The sequence below is a fragment of the Natrix helvetica genome (genome assembly GCF_964273705.1).
Source record: "Natrix helvetica genome assembly, chromosome: 1".
Lineage (NCBI taxonomy): Eukaryota > Metazoa > Chordata > Lepidosauria > Squamata > Natricidae > Natrix > Natrix helvetica.
In genome coordinates, this window is record NC_138548.1 from 280,662,372 (window position 1) to 280,679,133 (window position 16,762).

The following is a 16,762-nucleotide window of genomic DNA, read 5'->3' on the forward strand; positions in this document are numbered from 1 at the left end:
AGGCTAGGAACAAAACGCAAGTTACGCGGTGAACGCAACGCTGCATAAGAACAACCAAACATACCCAAGGCCTGCTCTCCTCCTCCTCTCCTCCCCCCACCTTCCATCCCCCAGAAGCCTGGAGAGCACGCTCCCGCCTTCTTTCCTTCTTTCTGCAAATCACAGGCTCCGGGCGCTTGAGTGACGCACAGGCTCGACCAGCCGCCTTTCGCCCGATGGCCTTGTCACGTGAGCTCTCGGTTCGACTGACATGCCTGACTCCGCCTCTTTTTCCCTCCTCTGCAGGTCTTGTCGATTTCTCCTGGCCGGGGTTTCGCCGCTTCCTTCTTCGCCCGTCAGCCGCGCGTCGGGCGGTAGGTAAACCCGTTGGAAAATCCGGAGAGGACGGAGGGGAGGTGGGATAAAAGGAGGAAGACGAGGAGGGCGCCCTTTTCGTGGCTTGCTGGGAGAGGAAGTGGCGGCGGGAATCGTTCTCCGTCCAGCCCGCCCGCCCGCCTGCCTTTTGCAAGCTGGGAGGGGGGAGGGGGAAGGGAGGAGAGAAGAAGCGTCCGCATCTCGCGCCAGGCACTTCCTCGCTTTGCAAGCCAGGGTAGAGGTGGTGGTGGTGGAGGGTTCTTCGTAGCAACTCCCCCCCCCAAAAAAAAACCCACCCCTCTGCGACGGGGAGAGTGGCTCACCGGGACTGGAGCCCGAGGTGCCCTGATTTGGGCCTGGCCCACGCTTGCGGGCGATCTGGCACGGATCGATATTGCATTTAATGCTTTTAAAGCATTAGCATTGCCAGGCCAAGCAAGCTGCCTTTTGTGGGCGTCCTCCATCAGCAGCTGATGGGGGGGGGGAGGGTTGTATTTGTGGGGTCCTGTTCCCCCAAATCCAAAGTTACTCAGCCTCCCGTTCTGGCTGATTTGTCATTAAGCGGGGAACTTTTAATTCCTGGTACAGGCATGTTAAGTGTATGTTTGTGTACTCTTGTACATTTTGGACAGAGTATTAACCTGCCTTTTTGGAGGAGAACCAGTCCTAAATCTTTTATTTTTTTGCCTCTTGGGCAGAACTAAACTTCTGAATGAGGAAATGCGCTTTGTCAGCTTAACCCTATTATGATAATGTAGAGAGTGTACCAAGTCAGCACCTGTGGCATCCTGATAAGCTTCCTAACAAGAGGAGTGAAGAAACGCTGGGGATGGCTGTTGTTGGATTGTTCTTTATGTGCTTTTTTTTTCTTGTTTAGTTGTGCTGCCTTTCCTCACCACCCACCCACCCAGAGAGATGCCGAATGCATATGGTTAAAAAACTGTTGCCTGTCTTTGCTCATGAAGCCTGCCGCTGTCTTCTCTCCACTGAAAAAACAGGTAGCTGGGATTTTCAGGCACATTTTCCTACCAAGTTATTGAGAAGCAGCATCTTTTGAGAAATAGCAAGGCGAGCAAGGCATCTTTCTGGCCCTTAATGCCTCATGTTTGATGGGCTGAAAATGCAGCAGGGTGGGCTAGCTGTTTTGACTTGCTGTAGTTTATCAGAAACGCCATAGACAATATTTGGCAGTTTCTGTAGCAGAAACGGAACTGACTTGTTATTGACATCCTTTCTCTTTGTTTAGTGCTGCTTTTTGCCAGCTGCCTATTGTCTATGTCTGTACTTGTTGAGTATTCTTTAGGGATTTTATGAGGTCTTATCAACATGTTGCCACAGCACATTAGTTCCGTTTGTCATCCTTACTCCTTTTTATTTTTTAAAGAGAGTTGCAGATGGACCTTGTTAGTAACAAAAAGGGGCTGTGTGTAACTCTCAGCAATATATTCTGTTTTTGTTCTGCAGCAATCCAGATTGACTCTCTTGGGGTCTGAGCAGTGTTCCCCAACAAGGGGCTCCCTTTGCCAGAAAATGCTCACTTTTGTATTGCTGCTTACACCATTGATCATTCACTGCTCTATTCCTTTAAATGAAATCCACACAGTTGTCTCTTCAAAAGACATAGATTCTCTTTTTATGATCCTGATCACAACACCAAGTTCAGAATGAGTTAACAGAAAGGAACAGTAGGAGTAAAACCTCAGAAACTATAGTGGCTTCTCAGAACTGGAACTTTATTACAGAATCTCTTGTGTACAGAGTGTCTAATTGCTATCAGTTTCTAGTCACCAGAGGGTTTCCAGTGCCTAATTGCTATCATTTAAACAGCTCAGACATCACCAGAGTATTTCCTCTGCTGTCTTAATAGATACACATCTTCTCATAATATATACCATGCATTGACTTCAAATTGAAGCTTAAAATAAACATCTTTTCATTTATCTTTACAAAACAAATCCAAGCTTTTTTCCCCAATTGACCAAATGATTAGCCTTTGTGAACGATAGAAGGAGTTTGGCTCACAAGACTTCCTTTATTAATGCCACCAACTGTCTTGTCTTTTAAGTGTTATCCCCACGGCATGAAAATTGGTTCAGATTAAAAGGCTGTTAATAATATGCATCATGTGGGAATTAAATATAATGAGGTTTAAAATTATCCAATTATTCTCTGTGTTTGCCTTCATTTCTCTGGTAAGCTGGCATCAACTGATGTTCTGTAATTTTTCTTATAGGTCTAAGAAAAATCACTTCCTTGGATTAAAAAGAATTTAACCTCCTGCAGTTGCAGTGTTATTTTTGTGTCTGAGAAACAGCAGTTTTGTTCTAAAAATTGCTTTAAAACTTGTCAAATGACCTCAATGGCCAGTCTGTTCTCTTTTACTAGCCCAGCTGTAAAGCGCTTGTTGGGCTGGAAACAAGGCGATGAAGAAGAAAAATGGGCAGAAAAAGCAGTCGATGCTTTGGTAAAAAAACTAAAGAAGAAAAAAGGAGCCATGGAGGAACTGGAAAAGGCACTAAGTAGTCCTGGACAACCCAGCAAATGTGTTACAATTCCTCGTTCATTAGATGGGCGGCTTCAGGTGTCACACCGCAAAGGCCTTCCCCACGTGATTTACTGCCGTGTGTGGCGTTGGCCTGATTTGCAGAGTCATCATGAGCTGAAGCCATTGGACATTTGTGAATTTCCTTTTGGATCTAAACAGAAAGAAGTTTGTATCAATCCATACCATTACAAAAGGGTGGAGAGCCCAGGTGTGTTTCAATGCCTTTACCCACCGAAAATAGTTGGCTGAAAATGGGAGGAAAAAAGTGGTACATGAGAATTGTATCTGGGAACATCGATACTCTGTAGACTAGAACCATAACTTGTTGAGCACCCTCCAATAGCCAGGTCCATAGATGTTACAGCTGTCCTATAAACCATAGTCTAAAAACCATGCTGATACAGCCATTGCTTTAAACCAAAACAAAATTCCATAATGGCATAATGAAATATATGAAACCTGCTTTTGATTGTTTCCTCCTTGAACTTTATGATATTTGAAACTATTGGTGATAAACAATATCAATTGATTTGATAATTATATTGTTAAATAAAATAAATTTTCATAGTAATCTTAGTCTTTTTTCAGTAATCAATGCATAAAGTAATTTATGTATTGATGGTTGAAAATCTGGAAAAAGTTTCCTAAAATATTTCTTTTTCACATGTTCTGTTGTTTAAGATCGCAGTTGTTCAATCATCTTGTGCAATTGTCTTAATACAGAAAAGCTATGTGTAGCATTAGAGTTCTGCATAGTTTTGGTTCAATTGCAAATGGATTGTACTGTCATAATATCCATAGGGTTTGCATGTTTTCAAATCCAAGAACTTCAGTGGGAACTTGGGTAGATTTTTTTTAAAAAAATTGGGAGAGTCCAGGGCAAAACCTCAATTTAAATATTAGTAGACATAATTATCATGTTTTTTAATGACTTTTTAATGACTTTTGTTACACCAAAAGTTATAATTGAGCAACAATTTCAGGAGGAAATTTGGGGGCCTCAAGACTTTATAGAGCAACATCTGGCTTTGGGTCATCAAGTTGTACATTCCGGGAGTAACTCTTTTTCCAAGTAGAGAAAAATGAAGTTTCTGGCATATGCTTCTTTCTTTGCACTTTTATTCCTCGAAAGTTAATTATGATCTCTTTAAAGCTTCAACTCTATTTTAATATGTTTTCTCTTTTTTTTCAGTTTTACCTCCAGTCTTGGTGCCAAGGCACAGTGAATTTAACCCACAGCATAGCCTTTTGGTTCAGTTTAGAAACTTAACTCACAATGAACCACATATGCCACACAATGCTACCTTTCCAGATTCATTCCAACAGCCTAACAGCACTCCGTTTCCCATGTCTCCAAATAGTCCGTACCCACCATCTCCAGGCAGCAGCAGTACCTATCCAAATTCTCCAGCTAGTTCTGGACCATCTAGCCCATTTCAACTACCAGGTAAGGACTATTTGTATGACAAACATTGAAAAGTAGAACTTGTATTATAAAATCAGAGGAAATTAGAATTACATTTAGGTTATGCTGTATTTGTATTCCAGTTGATTAAATAAACATCGATTGGGAGATAGAAGCAAAGAGAGATAAAGGAGAGGGTGAAAAGGTTGTAGAGCTTCAGAGAATAAATCAAAAGCAGAAAATAGTGGCAGCACTAACTATATAGTAAAATAAGTTTCAAAATGAGAAATCTTTTATAGGTAATCCTAAAATCCACTTTATAAAACTCATTAATATCAAGGAAACAGCTTCTAAGTTAATATATCAGTTGGAGAATCTGCTGGTGCTTCTTTCTGATCCTAAGAAAATGAAATGGAGCTTCAACTAGATGAAGCAAGATAGATTGTGACATAAATGACTGGCAAAGGAAGAGAATGAGGTCCATAGAAACCTCAACTGAGAATGAAGAGAACATTTTCGTGATAGAAAATTGTAGATTCCAAACAAAAATGGGAAGAGGCAGAAAATGACAGAAAAGACAAGTTGTGATTATAGTTGAAAAAAACCTGATAGTTCAAGGTAAATATACTAATGCGACTCAAACATTCATTCTTTTTTTCGTTTGTAGCCGATACGCCACCACCTGCATATATGCCTCCTGAAGACCAAATGGGTCAAGATAATTCACAATCTATGGATACAAGCAATAGTATAATTCCTCAGATAATGCCCAATATTTCGAGCAGAGGTGAGATACACTTTTGATTGATAAACTTGTTAACATTTTGAAACTTTCTGATAATTTGCCACTTACAATCTGAAGGAAGAAGATAAATTATTGTCACATTTTATTATTTAGTTGATGAGATTGTTACATTTAAGAATTTGGTCATTAGAGATACAGAGTTGTTGACTAGAAAGAGAAGCATAATGCCATCTGGTCAACATTTTACCCTTTCATCTGAATCATAGGTTCAAAAAGGGTGAGGGAAATACAGACCCGAGAATATTTTGTTTAAAAAGCAAGCTGTGGTTAAATGTGTATTTAAATGGATGTTAAGGGATAATTTTGAGGGTTTCACACTGTTAATTCCCATATATAAGAAGTTGAAACTGCATTCCAGGGCATTTATTTCTGTGTTGCAAACTGTTGATAAGAGAAGGTTCAAGGTTATGCCAAGGAGAATAACTAGTTGGAATTTGGAAAAGGATAAGATAGAATAAGTATGTTTGTTTGCTGTAATAGTAGTAGCATAAAGTTATTTTTGATAAGGATGGAACTTTTTTTAATGGATATCATTTAACAGCCTGATCTTCAAAAACATAGCTAACTTCTGTTGAATGATTCAGCATATATTGAGTATGCCAATATATCCTGTATTATTTTTATTTGTAAGTTAAAATCTTTAGAAAAAATATTTCTTACACAATTTGAATTTTAGCTAAAGGAATAAGCTATCTTAAAACAGTTTAAGAAGATTTGCTGTTCTTTCAATTAATGTATTTATACCTCACTAATGAATTCAGGATACTAATATTTACAGTCTATCTGCTGTTGATGGCACTACCAGTTGGAAAGATTTCTGCAGGAATATAACTGAAGTTCTTTATCTATAAGAAAAATGCATACATATTTAATACTCTAAGCAAGAGGCTGTAGATGCTGGAATTATTACAGGTATTTCATGTTTGTTTGTAGATGTTCATCCTGTGGCCTATGAAGAACCTAAACACTGGTGTTCAATAGTGTATTACGAACTAAACAATCGTGTTGGGGAGGCTTTTCATGCGTCTTCTACCAGTATTTTAGTAGATGGTTTTACAGATCCTTCTAACAACAAAAACAGATTCTGCTTAGGTTTGCTCTCCAATGTTAATCGTAACTCAACAATTGAGAACACTCGGAGACACATTGGAAAAGGTAATCCTGAAGTATGCTTATATGATTGTAAATAGATTGTGTTTGCAGTTTGGATAAATTAAATGTAATTATACAGTTTTGCGTAATATGCCACATGGAAATAATATTATAAATCCAAACAATTCAGCTTGAAAACAAATGTCAGCTTGATATTTTAGCAACTTTGTAAATGAAACATTGCTGCAAAATTTTTCTTTTATCTACTTTTATCACTAAAGATTTAGTGGTAAACAAATAGTTAATTATTTTCTAATCTCTTGTACGTGGTGTACATATTTATTTGTACAGATATCCTGACTCTGTCATAACAGGTCATACTGAAAATAAAACAAAAGTTAAGAGCTGAAGGGAACAGTGACAAGTTATCTTTCTGGTTTGAAACACCAATTAAGGGAAAAGAGGGTGGTAGAATTGTACGGTCCTTAAAATACCCTTGAATATAATTGTGATACAAAGGGTGATTTGGCAGAATGCAGCCCAATTCAAGGTATAGCATCTTCTGGAAAAATCAGATTGTTGTCTTTAGATGCTTCTGAATTTAACTTTGCATGTAGAATTTTAGGAGGCAGCATTGTTTAATGTCAGTTGGTTTGTTACCTGCATTGGTTCTCGATGAGAGCACAGACTTGCCATAGTGAGATATGCAATATAGATTAATTTTAGATTGGATTTTATTACAATGCATTTCCCTTGGTGCTATCTCTGAAAAGCTTTTCAAAACAGCATTGGGTATCAGTGAACAATAATGGATGCTAACTGGCAGTACTCTATAAAGACTTGTTCTACAAGGCATGCAAGTTCTTTCCGGATACAATTCAAACTATTGGTGATGACTTAAAATCCTAAAGTCCATCTCCCATACCAGTTTTGCCTGCACACTAGGCCCAATTGATGAGGCAAGAAAACAAATAGTTTATCCTTTTATTTATTGAATAATTCTATCTATCATGTACTGAGTGAAGAAAGATGAGGACATCTAGTGGTTAAGATATTTTGTGTTTGAAATGATACACTTGATATATTTAAACAACTGGAAACAGTTGGAATCCTTTCAAATAGAAATTTGGCTAGAGTTCCTAACAGCTGAAAGGAAGAGGCTATAATCATTTTTGCAATTTAACTGTGTTAAATATTTGGGATTTTTCTCCTTCCCCTAGGCGTTCATCTGTATTATGTTGGTGGGGAAGTCTATGCAGAATGCCTGAGTGACAGCAGCATATTCGTACAAAGTAGGAATTGTAATTATCATCATGGATTTCACCCTACAACTGTATGCAAGATTCCCAGTGGCTGTAGTCTTAAAATTTTTAACAATCAGGAATTTGCTCAGCTTCTAGCTCAGTCAGTCAATCATGGATTTGAGGCAGTATATGAGCTCACCAAAATGTGCACAATTCGAATGAGTTTTGTAAAGGTAAGGCGTGGCATATTTGTTATTTACGATATTGTATCTGTTTGAAATATATCTGTAATGTATTACGTATGACTGCTATTTTAACATATAACAGATTTTGGAAATGTTGCTATATTTAATTAGCAAATTGTCAGAGTAAATCCAGCATTTCAGATTTATTATTCCTTGTGGGGAATAACTTAAAAGGATGTATAGATAGACGAATAAATGCCATAAGGTATACATAAGAATGTATGGATAGTTGGATAGATGTCTTTCCGCTTTATTCATTTGCAGGACAAAATAAGGATGAAGATTACCCACTTCTTTCTATTGACCTAATGCAGCGGTTCTCAAATAGTGGGGCGCGCCCCCCTGGGGGAGCGCGAGGCTCCGTAAAGGGGGGCGCGAAGGCTCCCTTTCCATCTGGGTGCAACGGCGGCGGCGTGGGCGAGGCATAATATATCCCGCCTGGAAGTGGCAGCACTTCGGACTGTGGATTTTCATTGGAGCCGCAGGCTGGAGCTGTGCAAGAAGCCTGCTCGGGCGGGGGTGGGAGGGAGGGAAGCATGGCTGTCCCAGGCTTCCCTCCCTTCCCCCCCCCCCCCAGCCCAAGCAGACTTTTTGCACAGCTCCAGCCCGCGGCTCTGATGAGTCTCTGAGCAGTCCCCAGTGCTGCCACTTCAAGCCGGGATATATTCTGCCATGCCCTCGGCGGCGTCTTTATGCAGGTAGCTCGCCTCCCCGCCAGCAGCTCCACCGCCAGGATTCCATCTGGAAGCGGAAGCGCAACAGCCGCTGTTGGGGAAGGGACAAAGGGGCGGCGGTTGGCAGGGAGGGAGGGAAGAAAGGGAGGAGGGAGTAAGGATAGACAAGCAAGAGGGAAAGAGGAAAGAAGGCAAGCAGGCAGGAAGGAGGCAGAAGGAAGGAGGGAAGAATGGAACTGGAAGGGAGGCAGGGAAGGAGGGAGGGAGAAAGGAAGGATAGGAGGATAGGGAAAGAGGAAAGAAGGCAGGCAGGCAGGGGGAAAGAGGAAGGAGGGAACTGGAAGGGAGGCAGGAAGGAAGGGAAGGAGGAAGGGAGGGTGGAAGGAAGGAAGGATAGACAAGCAAGAGGGAAAGAGGAAAGAAGGCAAGCAGGCAGGAAGGAGGCAGAAGGAAGGAGGGAAGAATGGAACTGGAAGGGAGGCAGGGAAGGAGGGAGGGAGAAAGGAAGGATAGGAGGATAGGGAAAGAGGAAAGAAGGCAGGCAGGCAGGGGGAAAGAGGAAGGAGGGAACTGGAAGGGAGGCAGGAAGGAAGGGAAGGAGGAAGGGAGGGTGGAAGGAAGGAAGGATAGACAAGCAAGAGGGAAAGAGGAAAGAAGGCAAGCAGGCAGGAAGGAGGAGGCAGAAGGAAGGAGGGAAGAATGGAACTGGAAGGGAGGCAAGGAAGGAGGGAGGGAGAAAGGAAGGATAGGAGGATAGGGAAAGAGGAAAGAAGGCAGGCAGGCAGGGGGAAAGAGGAAGGAGGGAACTGGAAGGGAGGCAGGAAGGAAGGGAAGGAGGAAGGGAGGGTGGAAGGAAGGATAGACAAGCAAGAGGGAAAGAGGAAAGAAGGCAAGCAGGCAGGAAGGAGGCAGAAGGAAGGAGGGAAGAATGGAACTGGAAGGGAGGCAGGGAAGGAGGGAGGGAGAAAGGAAGGATAGGAGGATAGGGAAAGAGGAAAGAAGGCAGGCAGGCAGGGGGAAAGAGGAAGGAGGGAACTGGAAGGGAGGCAGGAAGGAAGGGAAGGAGGAAGGGAGGGTGGAAGGAAGGAAGGATAGACAAGCAAGAGGGAAAGAGGAAAGAAGGCAAGCAGGCAGGAAGGAGGCAGAAGGAAGGAGGGAAGAATGGAACTGGAAGGGAGGCAGGGAAGGAGGGAGGGAGAAAGGAAGGATAGGAGGATAGGGAAAGAGGAAAGAAGGCAGGCAGGCAGGGGGAAAGAGGAAGGAGGGAACTGGAAGGGAGGCAGGAAGGAAGGGAAGGAGGAAGGGAGGGTGGAAGGAAGGATAGACAAGTAAGAGGGAAAGAGGAAAGAAAGCATGTGACTACGGTGGGAGACGAGGAAAGACCGGTGTGCTATGTTATGCAGAGGTGTACTTATAACAATTTTATAGACAAATTATACTATTTACAGTCGCGCGGGGGGGGGGGGGGGCGAAATGTTTTCTTCTTCCTAGGGGGGGCATGACAGAAAATAATTGAGAAGCACTGACCTAATGAATAGTAGTATTTCTTCTCCCTCGCCAAAAAAAATGGGGTGGGGATCTATACCTATTTAGGGAATGATTAATCACAATTCCAGTACAATTTATGAGTGGTCTGTGTTGACTGGGGTTTCTGCCAAGTTGTAGTTTTGCATCATTATCATGTGTCCATCATAAGTAAAAATATTATAAATTGTGATCCAACAAAACTAGAAGATATTAGGGATTGATGGTTTAAATAACATGTTTTTGTTGAGTGGAATGGAGATAAGCATGAAACTAACATTCTTCAAACCAAATCCTGTTTTAAAAAAATAGAAATTGTTGTATTATCAGTTGTTTCAGTGTCTAATCCTAATCTAGTTAAATGCATGTCATTCTTTATAGGGATGGGGAGCAGAATACCACCGACAAGATGTTACAAGCACCCCGTGTTGGATAGAAATCCATCTTCATGGGCCTCTTCAGTGGCTGGATAAAGTACTTACCCAAATGGGCTCCCCACTTAATCCTATTTCTTCTGTTTCATAGTGCCAAAGTCTTTCTCAGCAACCACAATTTTAGTGACCATTTTCTAATTTTCCAGAAGCTTTCAGCGTGGATTCTGTAGGAATACATCATAAGTTAGCTTTCTTCGACAAATGACCAATTCCATTGTTTTATCATCATTTCCCCTTTCATTTCATTTTAAGACTGTTCAATTTGGAGGAAAACTGAAATATGCAGAAACTGTTTTACCTGAGCTATACATATTTGAACAACATTTGATTCCACTGGAAGTATTTTAACTTGTTTTCTGAGGACACATTCTTGAATGACTTTACACAATGAATAACAACACTATCTTATTTGCTAATTCTTTATAGTTCCAATGCACCATCAGTTTTTAATATTACTATATAGTTGTGTGGATTATCTAAATCCACAAAGAGCTAGCTTTATTATACCTAAGATTGCCTTTAGCTTAGATATGACCTCAATATGTACATGTTGACAAGCACCTGTTACAGATAGTGATAACATAATGCATTAGAGCAGGCTGTTTCTTTAATCAGTAGCAAAGTTACTTTCATCACAGTTCAGTGTTGCCTTCATAATTTAGTCCTGTACTCGGATCAAAGTCCAGGGAGATTCAGATGAATGTGTGTAGGATTGGTGCTTAACAGAGGTTTTATCCAGGGTATGCACTGTTTGAGGCAATCAACATTTATTTGAATGCAAAACACTAAAGTGCTGTGTATCACATTGCAAGAATGTGCATTGTTTTATATTTTATTTTGCATTTTTGTAGAAAATAGTTTGGAGGCTTCCTAAAAAATTACATTTGCTAATTTTCAATATTTTTTCCTTTAAATATTACTTCTGTTTTGGGGGTATTTAAATTTTACCTAGCAAGTGTTATAAAACACTTGCTTTTTATTGCTGAGGAAGCTCATTCTCATAATAATGATTTATGAGAATATTGTCATGTGGGTGATTAAAAGTTGTATGATGTAAAATAAACTTTTTTTTAATTGGCAAGGGCTACATTCTTTCAGGAGTAAACTCATGGAGGCTATATACACTGATTGGTGGGTGACATTTAACTTCTTTATCTTTCCTTTCTTCCCTACCTTTTCTTTGCCAATGGGCTAATAATTCCTGCTAAAGGCTTATATCGAATACATGAAGCACAATTTTAAAATTAGGATGTATATCTTTGGTGTAGTATTCATGAACCTTAATCATTCATAACATGCAGGATCTCTTGTATAATTTAACAAAATCTGGCAATCTTAACATCTGGATCATATTTAGAATTGTTCTGGCTAAAGCAGTGGAAAGGCATAACAAATTTCTGATGAATGGTTTGTCATGGGAATACAGGTGTTTATTAAATGTTATTTGTTTCCAGGAATATTTTGATTCTTTGGACTAAAGAAACAATATAGTAGAGTCAACGACCATTACAAGTTAGAGTAAAGTTTAATTTAAATTTAAATGGAGATGAAATTTCCCTAAATCTGATGCTCATCTATTCAATCAGTAATTAGTTGAAACTTTGGCTTTAAATATATAATCTTTCCTTGAAATTTCTTTTTTCAGTGGTAAATTCTTGAAGGCTTTCACCCCCCCCCCCTCCCCAATACTTACACTGTTTTAATTTCCTTCCTTGGATATGTAAGGCAATCTGTATCAGAAGTATGTTTTTCCCCTTCAGTACTAGCAATTAAAAGGGAACTTCTTACAACAGTATGAAATATTTCATGGATTCTATCCAAGCTGTCTTAGCTCAAAAAGAGAATCCCAGCCAGTGTGACTGCGAGGAGAGCCTTCTAAACTCTATAGGTGATTGCATCCTTCAGTCTTGATGCTTTAGCATCCCATGTATTAGAATAATAATCAAGAACATATGCAGATCCATAGTACATGTTGGCACAAGGCAGATACTTTACCCAATTTTGATTGAGAGTTCTTACATTATCTTAATATGATGTTTAGTTAACTTTGGTAATCCTAAAATTCTATATGGAGGAGAATGTCTTACAAAAGTAATTTTGTATAAAATGAAGGAGAATAAGGTAGATTGGGAAGACCCATCCTGGGTCAAATTAAAGGTCTCTCCTGCTTTTATTTTAAACAATTCAACATTAAAAGGAAGGTGGTTTGTTTTTACTTAAGATATCTAGTCACCACAATTAGTGCCATTTGTGACCTTTTAGAATTTGTCTAAAGTCCCAACTTATAGTTGTGAATCTCATAATTTTATCTGCCTTCTTTGTTATACTTGATTTTTTTCTGATTTAACTTCAGTTCATGACCTCATATTATATTAAGAAAAGGTTTGGTACAGTGCTAGACAAAGTGTGGCAATACTAACATATTGGCAATTTAATTCATTTAATTCATTTTGTAATACGTCCAGCATGAAATTTCCTTTTTCAAAGTAGTTGTCCTTTTTTATTTGACATATCCATTTCAATCCAATAGCTAATTATTCCCAATTTACATGATGCGGTAATTATTTCAAGGCACTTAAGTTAAATGAGAGTGTGTTTTGAGTCCCTGAATTGAATAAAAGTTCCTCAGTTTTTGAGAAATTAGTAATATGGGAAAACAGAAGATATGAAATTAAAGTTGGCTTGTTTGCAATGTAAAAGAAAGTTTGACCATGTGGCAAGGAGATTAGTACTGTTCCCATTTAAATACTTACTGTTGCTTGGTAACAATATATTTAATAAAATATTTCAAACTATTGCATTAATAACTAATGTAACTATTCCTGCATTTTTGTTAATTCCTTTGAGAACGTCTAGTCTGGATTCATAGGGTAGTTTATATTCTTTAAATGTCCCTCTGCTATTTAATTAATACTATTCTAATGTACAGTATATCAGTGTATATTATGGATGCAACTTCTGTACTGTTTACTTGGTAAGATATGTCATTCCAACAATACATTTTACCTTCATTCTTTGAGTACTTCTGCGTTTGATCTTGATTGTTAATATGGTTATTATAAATGGAGCAATGTCCTTTTGAAAGATATTTCCGATTTTGTGTAAGTAAAATTTTGGAGCTGTCTCAGGTGTAGGCTTAAGTATCTTTCTGAATCTTTCTGAATATCTTTCTGAATATCATTATTCTTCATAATGTTTTTTTTAAATTTCTGTTTCTTCTCTTCTATAAAGAATTCAACTCTTTATTAATCAATACTTGGGTACATTTGAGAGCATACCTATATTAAAGTGCTTGTACTGAGACTATGAGACATAGTGGAAAACAGGCAAAGGTAGGAATTAAGAATCGATTGATTGGCTTTAAAGGATTGGGTTTAGTAATAAGTGTTAGTAGACATGGAAGAGCAAAACATGATCACTGTTGGAACTCTTGGCAAACATGTACATAACTTAGATGTCATATAACCAGATAGAATGAATGCTGTTGCCATTATTTCCCGAGCCAAGCTGTTTGAATTACCCTGTGAAGAATTGTGGGGGAAGAAAAAAGTCAAATGTTTGGGAGAAACCTAAACAATAAATCATAGATTTCCTGCTTTATTCCTAGAAATCCTTTTGGCTTGAGCCTGGGTTAAATGCTTTACTGAGGTAGTTTCTGGCATATAGTACTTGGGGATCCCATTCTGTCATGCTTCCCATCTTCTGGGATGTTGCAGATGGCCTATTTGCCCCTTTCCATACCTGTGGGAAGCTATTTGCCATGGAGGGAGTTATGATAATGTTCTGCTCTATACTCTCTTAGGTTGTTCTAGAAAGAAATTGAATATTTTCTGTATCTCATCAAGGGCGTCTAAAGTAAAAAAAGCTTATCCCTTAATCCTTTTGAGTTTATTTCAAGAAAAAGAATTCTCAATTATTTCAACCAATAAAATACCACGCCCACTATGTCTTATTGCAGGATTAGTCAGATCACTTCAGTTTGACAGACCTTTTAAATAAAAGTAAGACAAAATACAAAATTGGGTTTCTCTGTACTTAGAACTGGGAACCAGGATACCCAAGACTGCACGGCAATACTTTTTTCCCTCATATCTGAACTAAATCTACAGTTCTTTTACCCAAGGATGAATAGGTAACAGAAATTGCCTTTGTAACTCTATAACTTTTTAATGTCTTAATTGCTGTTACTTAGATTTAATAAAAAGAAAAATCTTCAAGTAGGGTTTGATTCCTAAGGACTGCATGAACACATCTACATAGCTTCTGGCAAGAATATGGAAGTGATGTGGCACTACTGCCTCCTTGGGGGTTTCTCATCCCCTAGTCCAGGGGTCTCCAAACTTTTTTCAAAGAGGGCCAGATTGGATGAAGTGAACATGCTGGAGGGCCGAACATTTTTCCGAACATTCTTTGAACAATTACAATTAAATGCAAATGAATTATGAAATGAAACTCACTTAACGACGCTCTTGCTTAGCAACCAAAATTTTGGGCTCAATTGTGGTCATAAGTTCTCCTTCTTTTTCTTTCTTTCATCTCTCTCTCCCACTTTCTTTTTTTCTTTTTCTCTCTCTCTCTCTCTCTGGCTCTTTGTCTCTCTCTCCCTCCCTCCCTCTCTGTCTCCCTCTGTCATTTTGGGACTGCCAGTTGGGAAAGGGGCTTTGCTCCTGCTCCGGGCTGTAATTGCGCCTGTGTTTTCCATGGCGTGGAGCAGCGGCGAGGCTCTGCGCGGCCAACGATGATTCCGGAGGCCATCAGTGGGGGACAGGGTCCCCCCTTGCGTTCCTCGTCTTCCCGGATGGCCTCCGGAATCATTGCTGGCCGTGCAGAGCCTCGCTGCTGCTCCACGCCGTGGAAAACATAGGCGCAATTACAGCCCGGAGCAGGAGCAAAGCCCCTTTCCCAACTGGTATGCATGTCCAAAGTCCGGTTGGACTTCCTCCCTCGGAAGGCTTCGGAGGGAAGCTTCTGCAGAAGCCCGGGCGAGTGACAACATGTTCCCGCCGTTACGAAGTCTCGGAGGCTGTAATTTTCTGAGCTGTGCACGCGCGCCTGTTTTCCAAGACGTGGAGCAGCAGCGAGACAGTCTTCTGCTTGCCAATCAGAAGGGAGAGCCGTGGGAGGGCCGCATTTACACAGAGCAGGGAGGGCTGTTAGAGGGCCGTATTAAACCGCCCCTCGGGCCGCAAATGGCCCACGGACTGGACTTTGGACATGCCTGCCCTAGTCATTTCATTTGACTAGGTGCTGCCAACCAGCTGTGTCTTAGCTTTAACACAAAGTTGTCCAGAATAATCTTCCTATAATTGCATTCCTAATAGGTGGCTAGCAAACTGTTCCCGAACAGCTAAAAAAAAAAAAGTTCTTGAAACAAATTATCTTAGGGGAAAAAAAATTCAAATTTAGTCAATGAGACTGCTCACAATTTTTCCACCTTGGTGCAAAAAGAACTTGTTTTTGAGAAATGATTAAGATGATATGAAGTCACACTTACGCTTTGATTTCATTTATTTGCTTGTTGTACTTTTAAGTAGAATTGTAACCATTCTCATTCTCCAAACGCTCCAGAAGAGTTCAGTCTTTAATTGCTTCAGGAGGGGCCAGTACTCAAGGAGTCAATCTAACTGTAATCAGGAGGCTGTGTTAACTTCAATAGAGAAATAATGGTTACAGCTGTTACCCCTTTTCCTTTAAAATTTGGGGGATCACCAGGAGTTTCTGAAAGTGTGTGTGATTGGATTGATTGGTTGCTTCCATGTATATGATACATTTGTGTACCGTAAATAACTCATGCCAAATTTTATATGGATATGTAACTTAAGATCAACTCTGCATTATACCCAGAATTGTACCCAATGCATGATGTAACGCATGTTATATGCCTACAATAATTTATGGGCTACTGCATTTTGGACCCCATGCAGTCTGTGAGTTATTTAGTTCTAAAAAGATCTCTAGCCTTTAAGGAGCAACACTTACCAGAAAGGGAATTTTAACTGTTTTGCAATGCTTTTTTTTTTGGAGTATGGGGTGGGGAGGGTTAGGGATCTAAAGCTCTCCATGCCTCTGTAGATTACAGTCTCAAAGAGCAGTGCCTCAAAATTGAATTTGTCAACATTTACATAACTCTTCTTCCTCTTAATGATTCTGGACAGAAATGATTTAAGATTTTGTAGAGATACAGGTAGAGAACTAGTGATTTGGCCTGAACATAATCAGCATTGCACCCCTTCAGGATACGAAGGGAATGCCCCTTTCAAATGTCTCCATACTTAACAAAATGAAAAAAAAGAAAGAAAGAAGAGATTCCAGAAACAAGAGTTCTGTGTTTAAGAAACAAACAAACAAAAAAGAAAAATTCCTATTTCAATATGCCACCTTTAAATAAGACTTAAGGGATTTGGGGGGGGGGGTGTCAGACATTTCACACTTATTTGTAA

At 39.7% G+C, this 16,762-nt stretch overlaps 1 protein-coding gene across 2 annotated transcripts; it reads left to right on the forward strand.

Annotated features, from left to right (window-relative positions):
- Positions 1-231: 231 nt before the first annotated feature.
- On the forward strand, positions 232-13,677 carry SMAD5 (SMAD family member 5). 2 transcript variants are annotated; one of them, XM_081962811.1, is made up of 8 exons: positions 237-353; positions 1,232-1,352; positions 2,588-3,107; positions 4,092-4,346; positions 4,972-5,091; positions 6,043-6,264; positions 7,422-7,678; positions 10,270-13,677. In XM_081962811.1, the coding sequence occupies exons 3-8, from the start codon at positions 2,705-2,707 to the stop codon at positions 10,411-10,413; spliced, it is 1,401 nt and encodes a 466-aa protein (XP_081818937.1). In that variant the 5' UTR covers positions 237-353; positions 1,232-1,352; positions 2,588-2,704; the 3' UTR covers positions 10,414-13,677. The 2 variants fall into 2 exon arrangements, with proteins under 2 accessions (XP_081818938.1, XP_081818937.1); XM_081962812.1 differs by lacking the exon at positions 1,232-1,352 and having other exon boundaries at positions 232-353.
- The last annotated feature ends 3,085 nt before the right edge of the window (positions 13,678-16,762 follow it).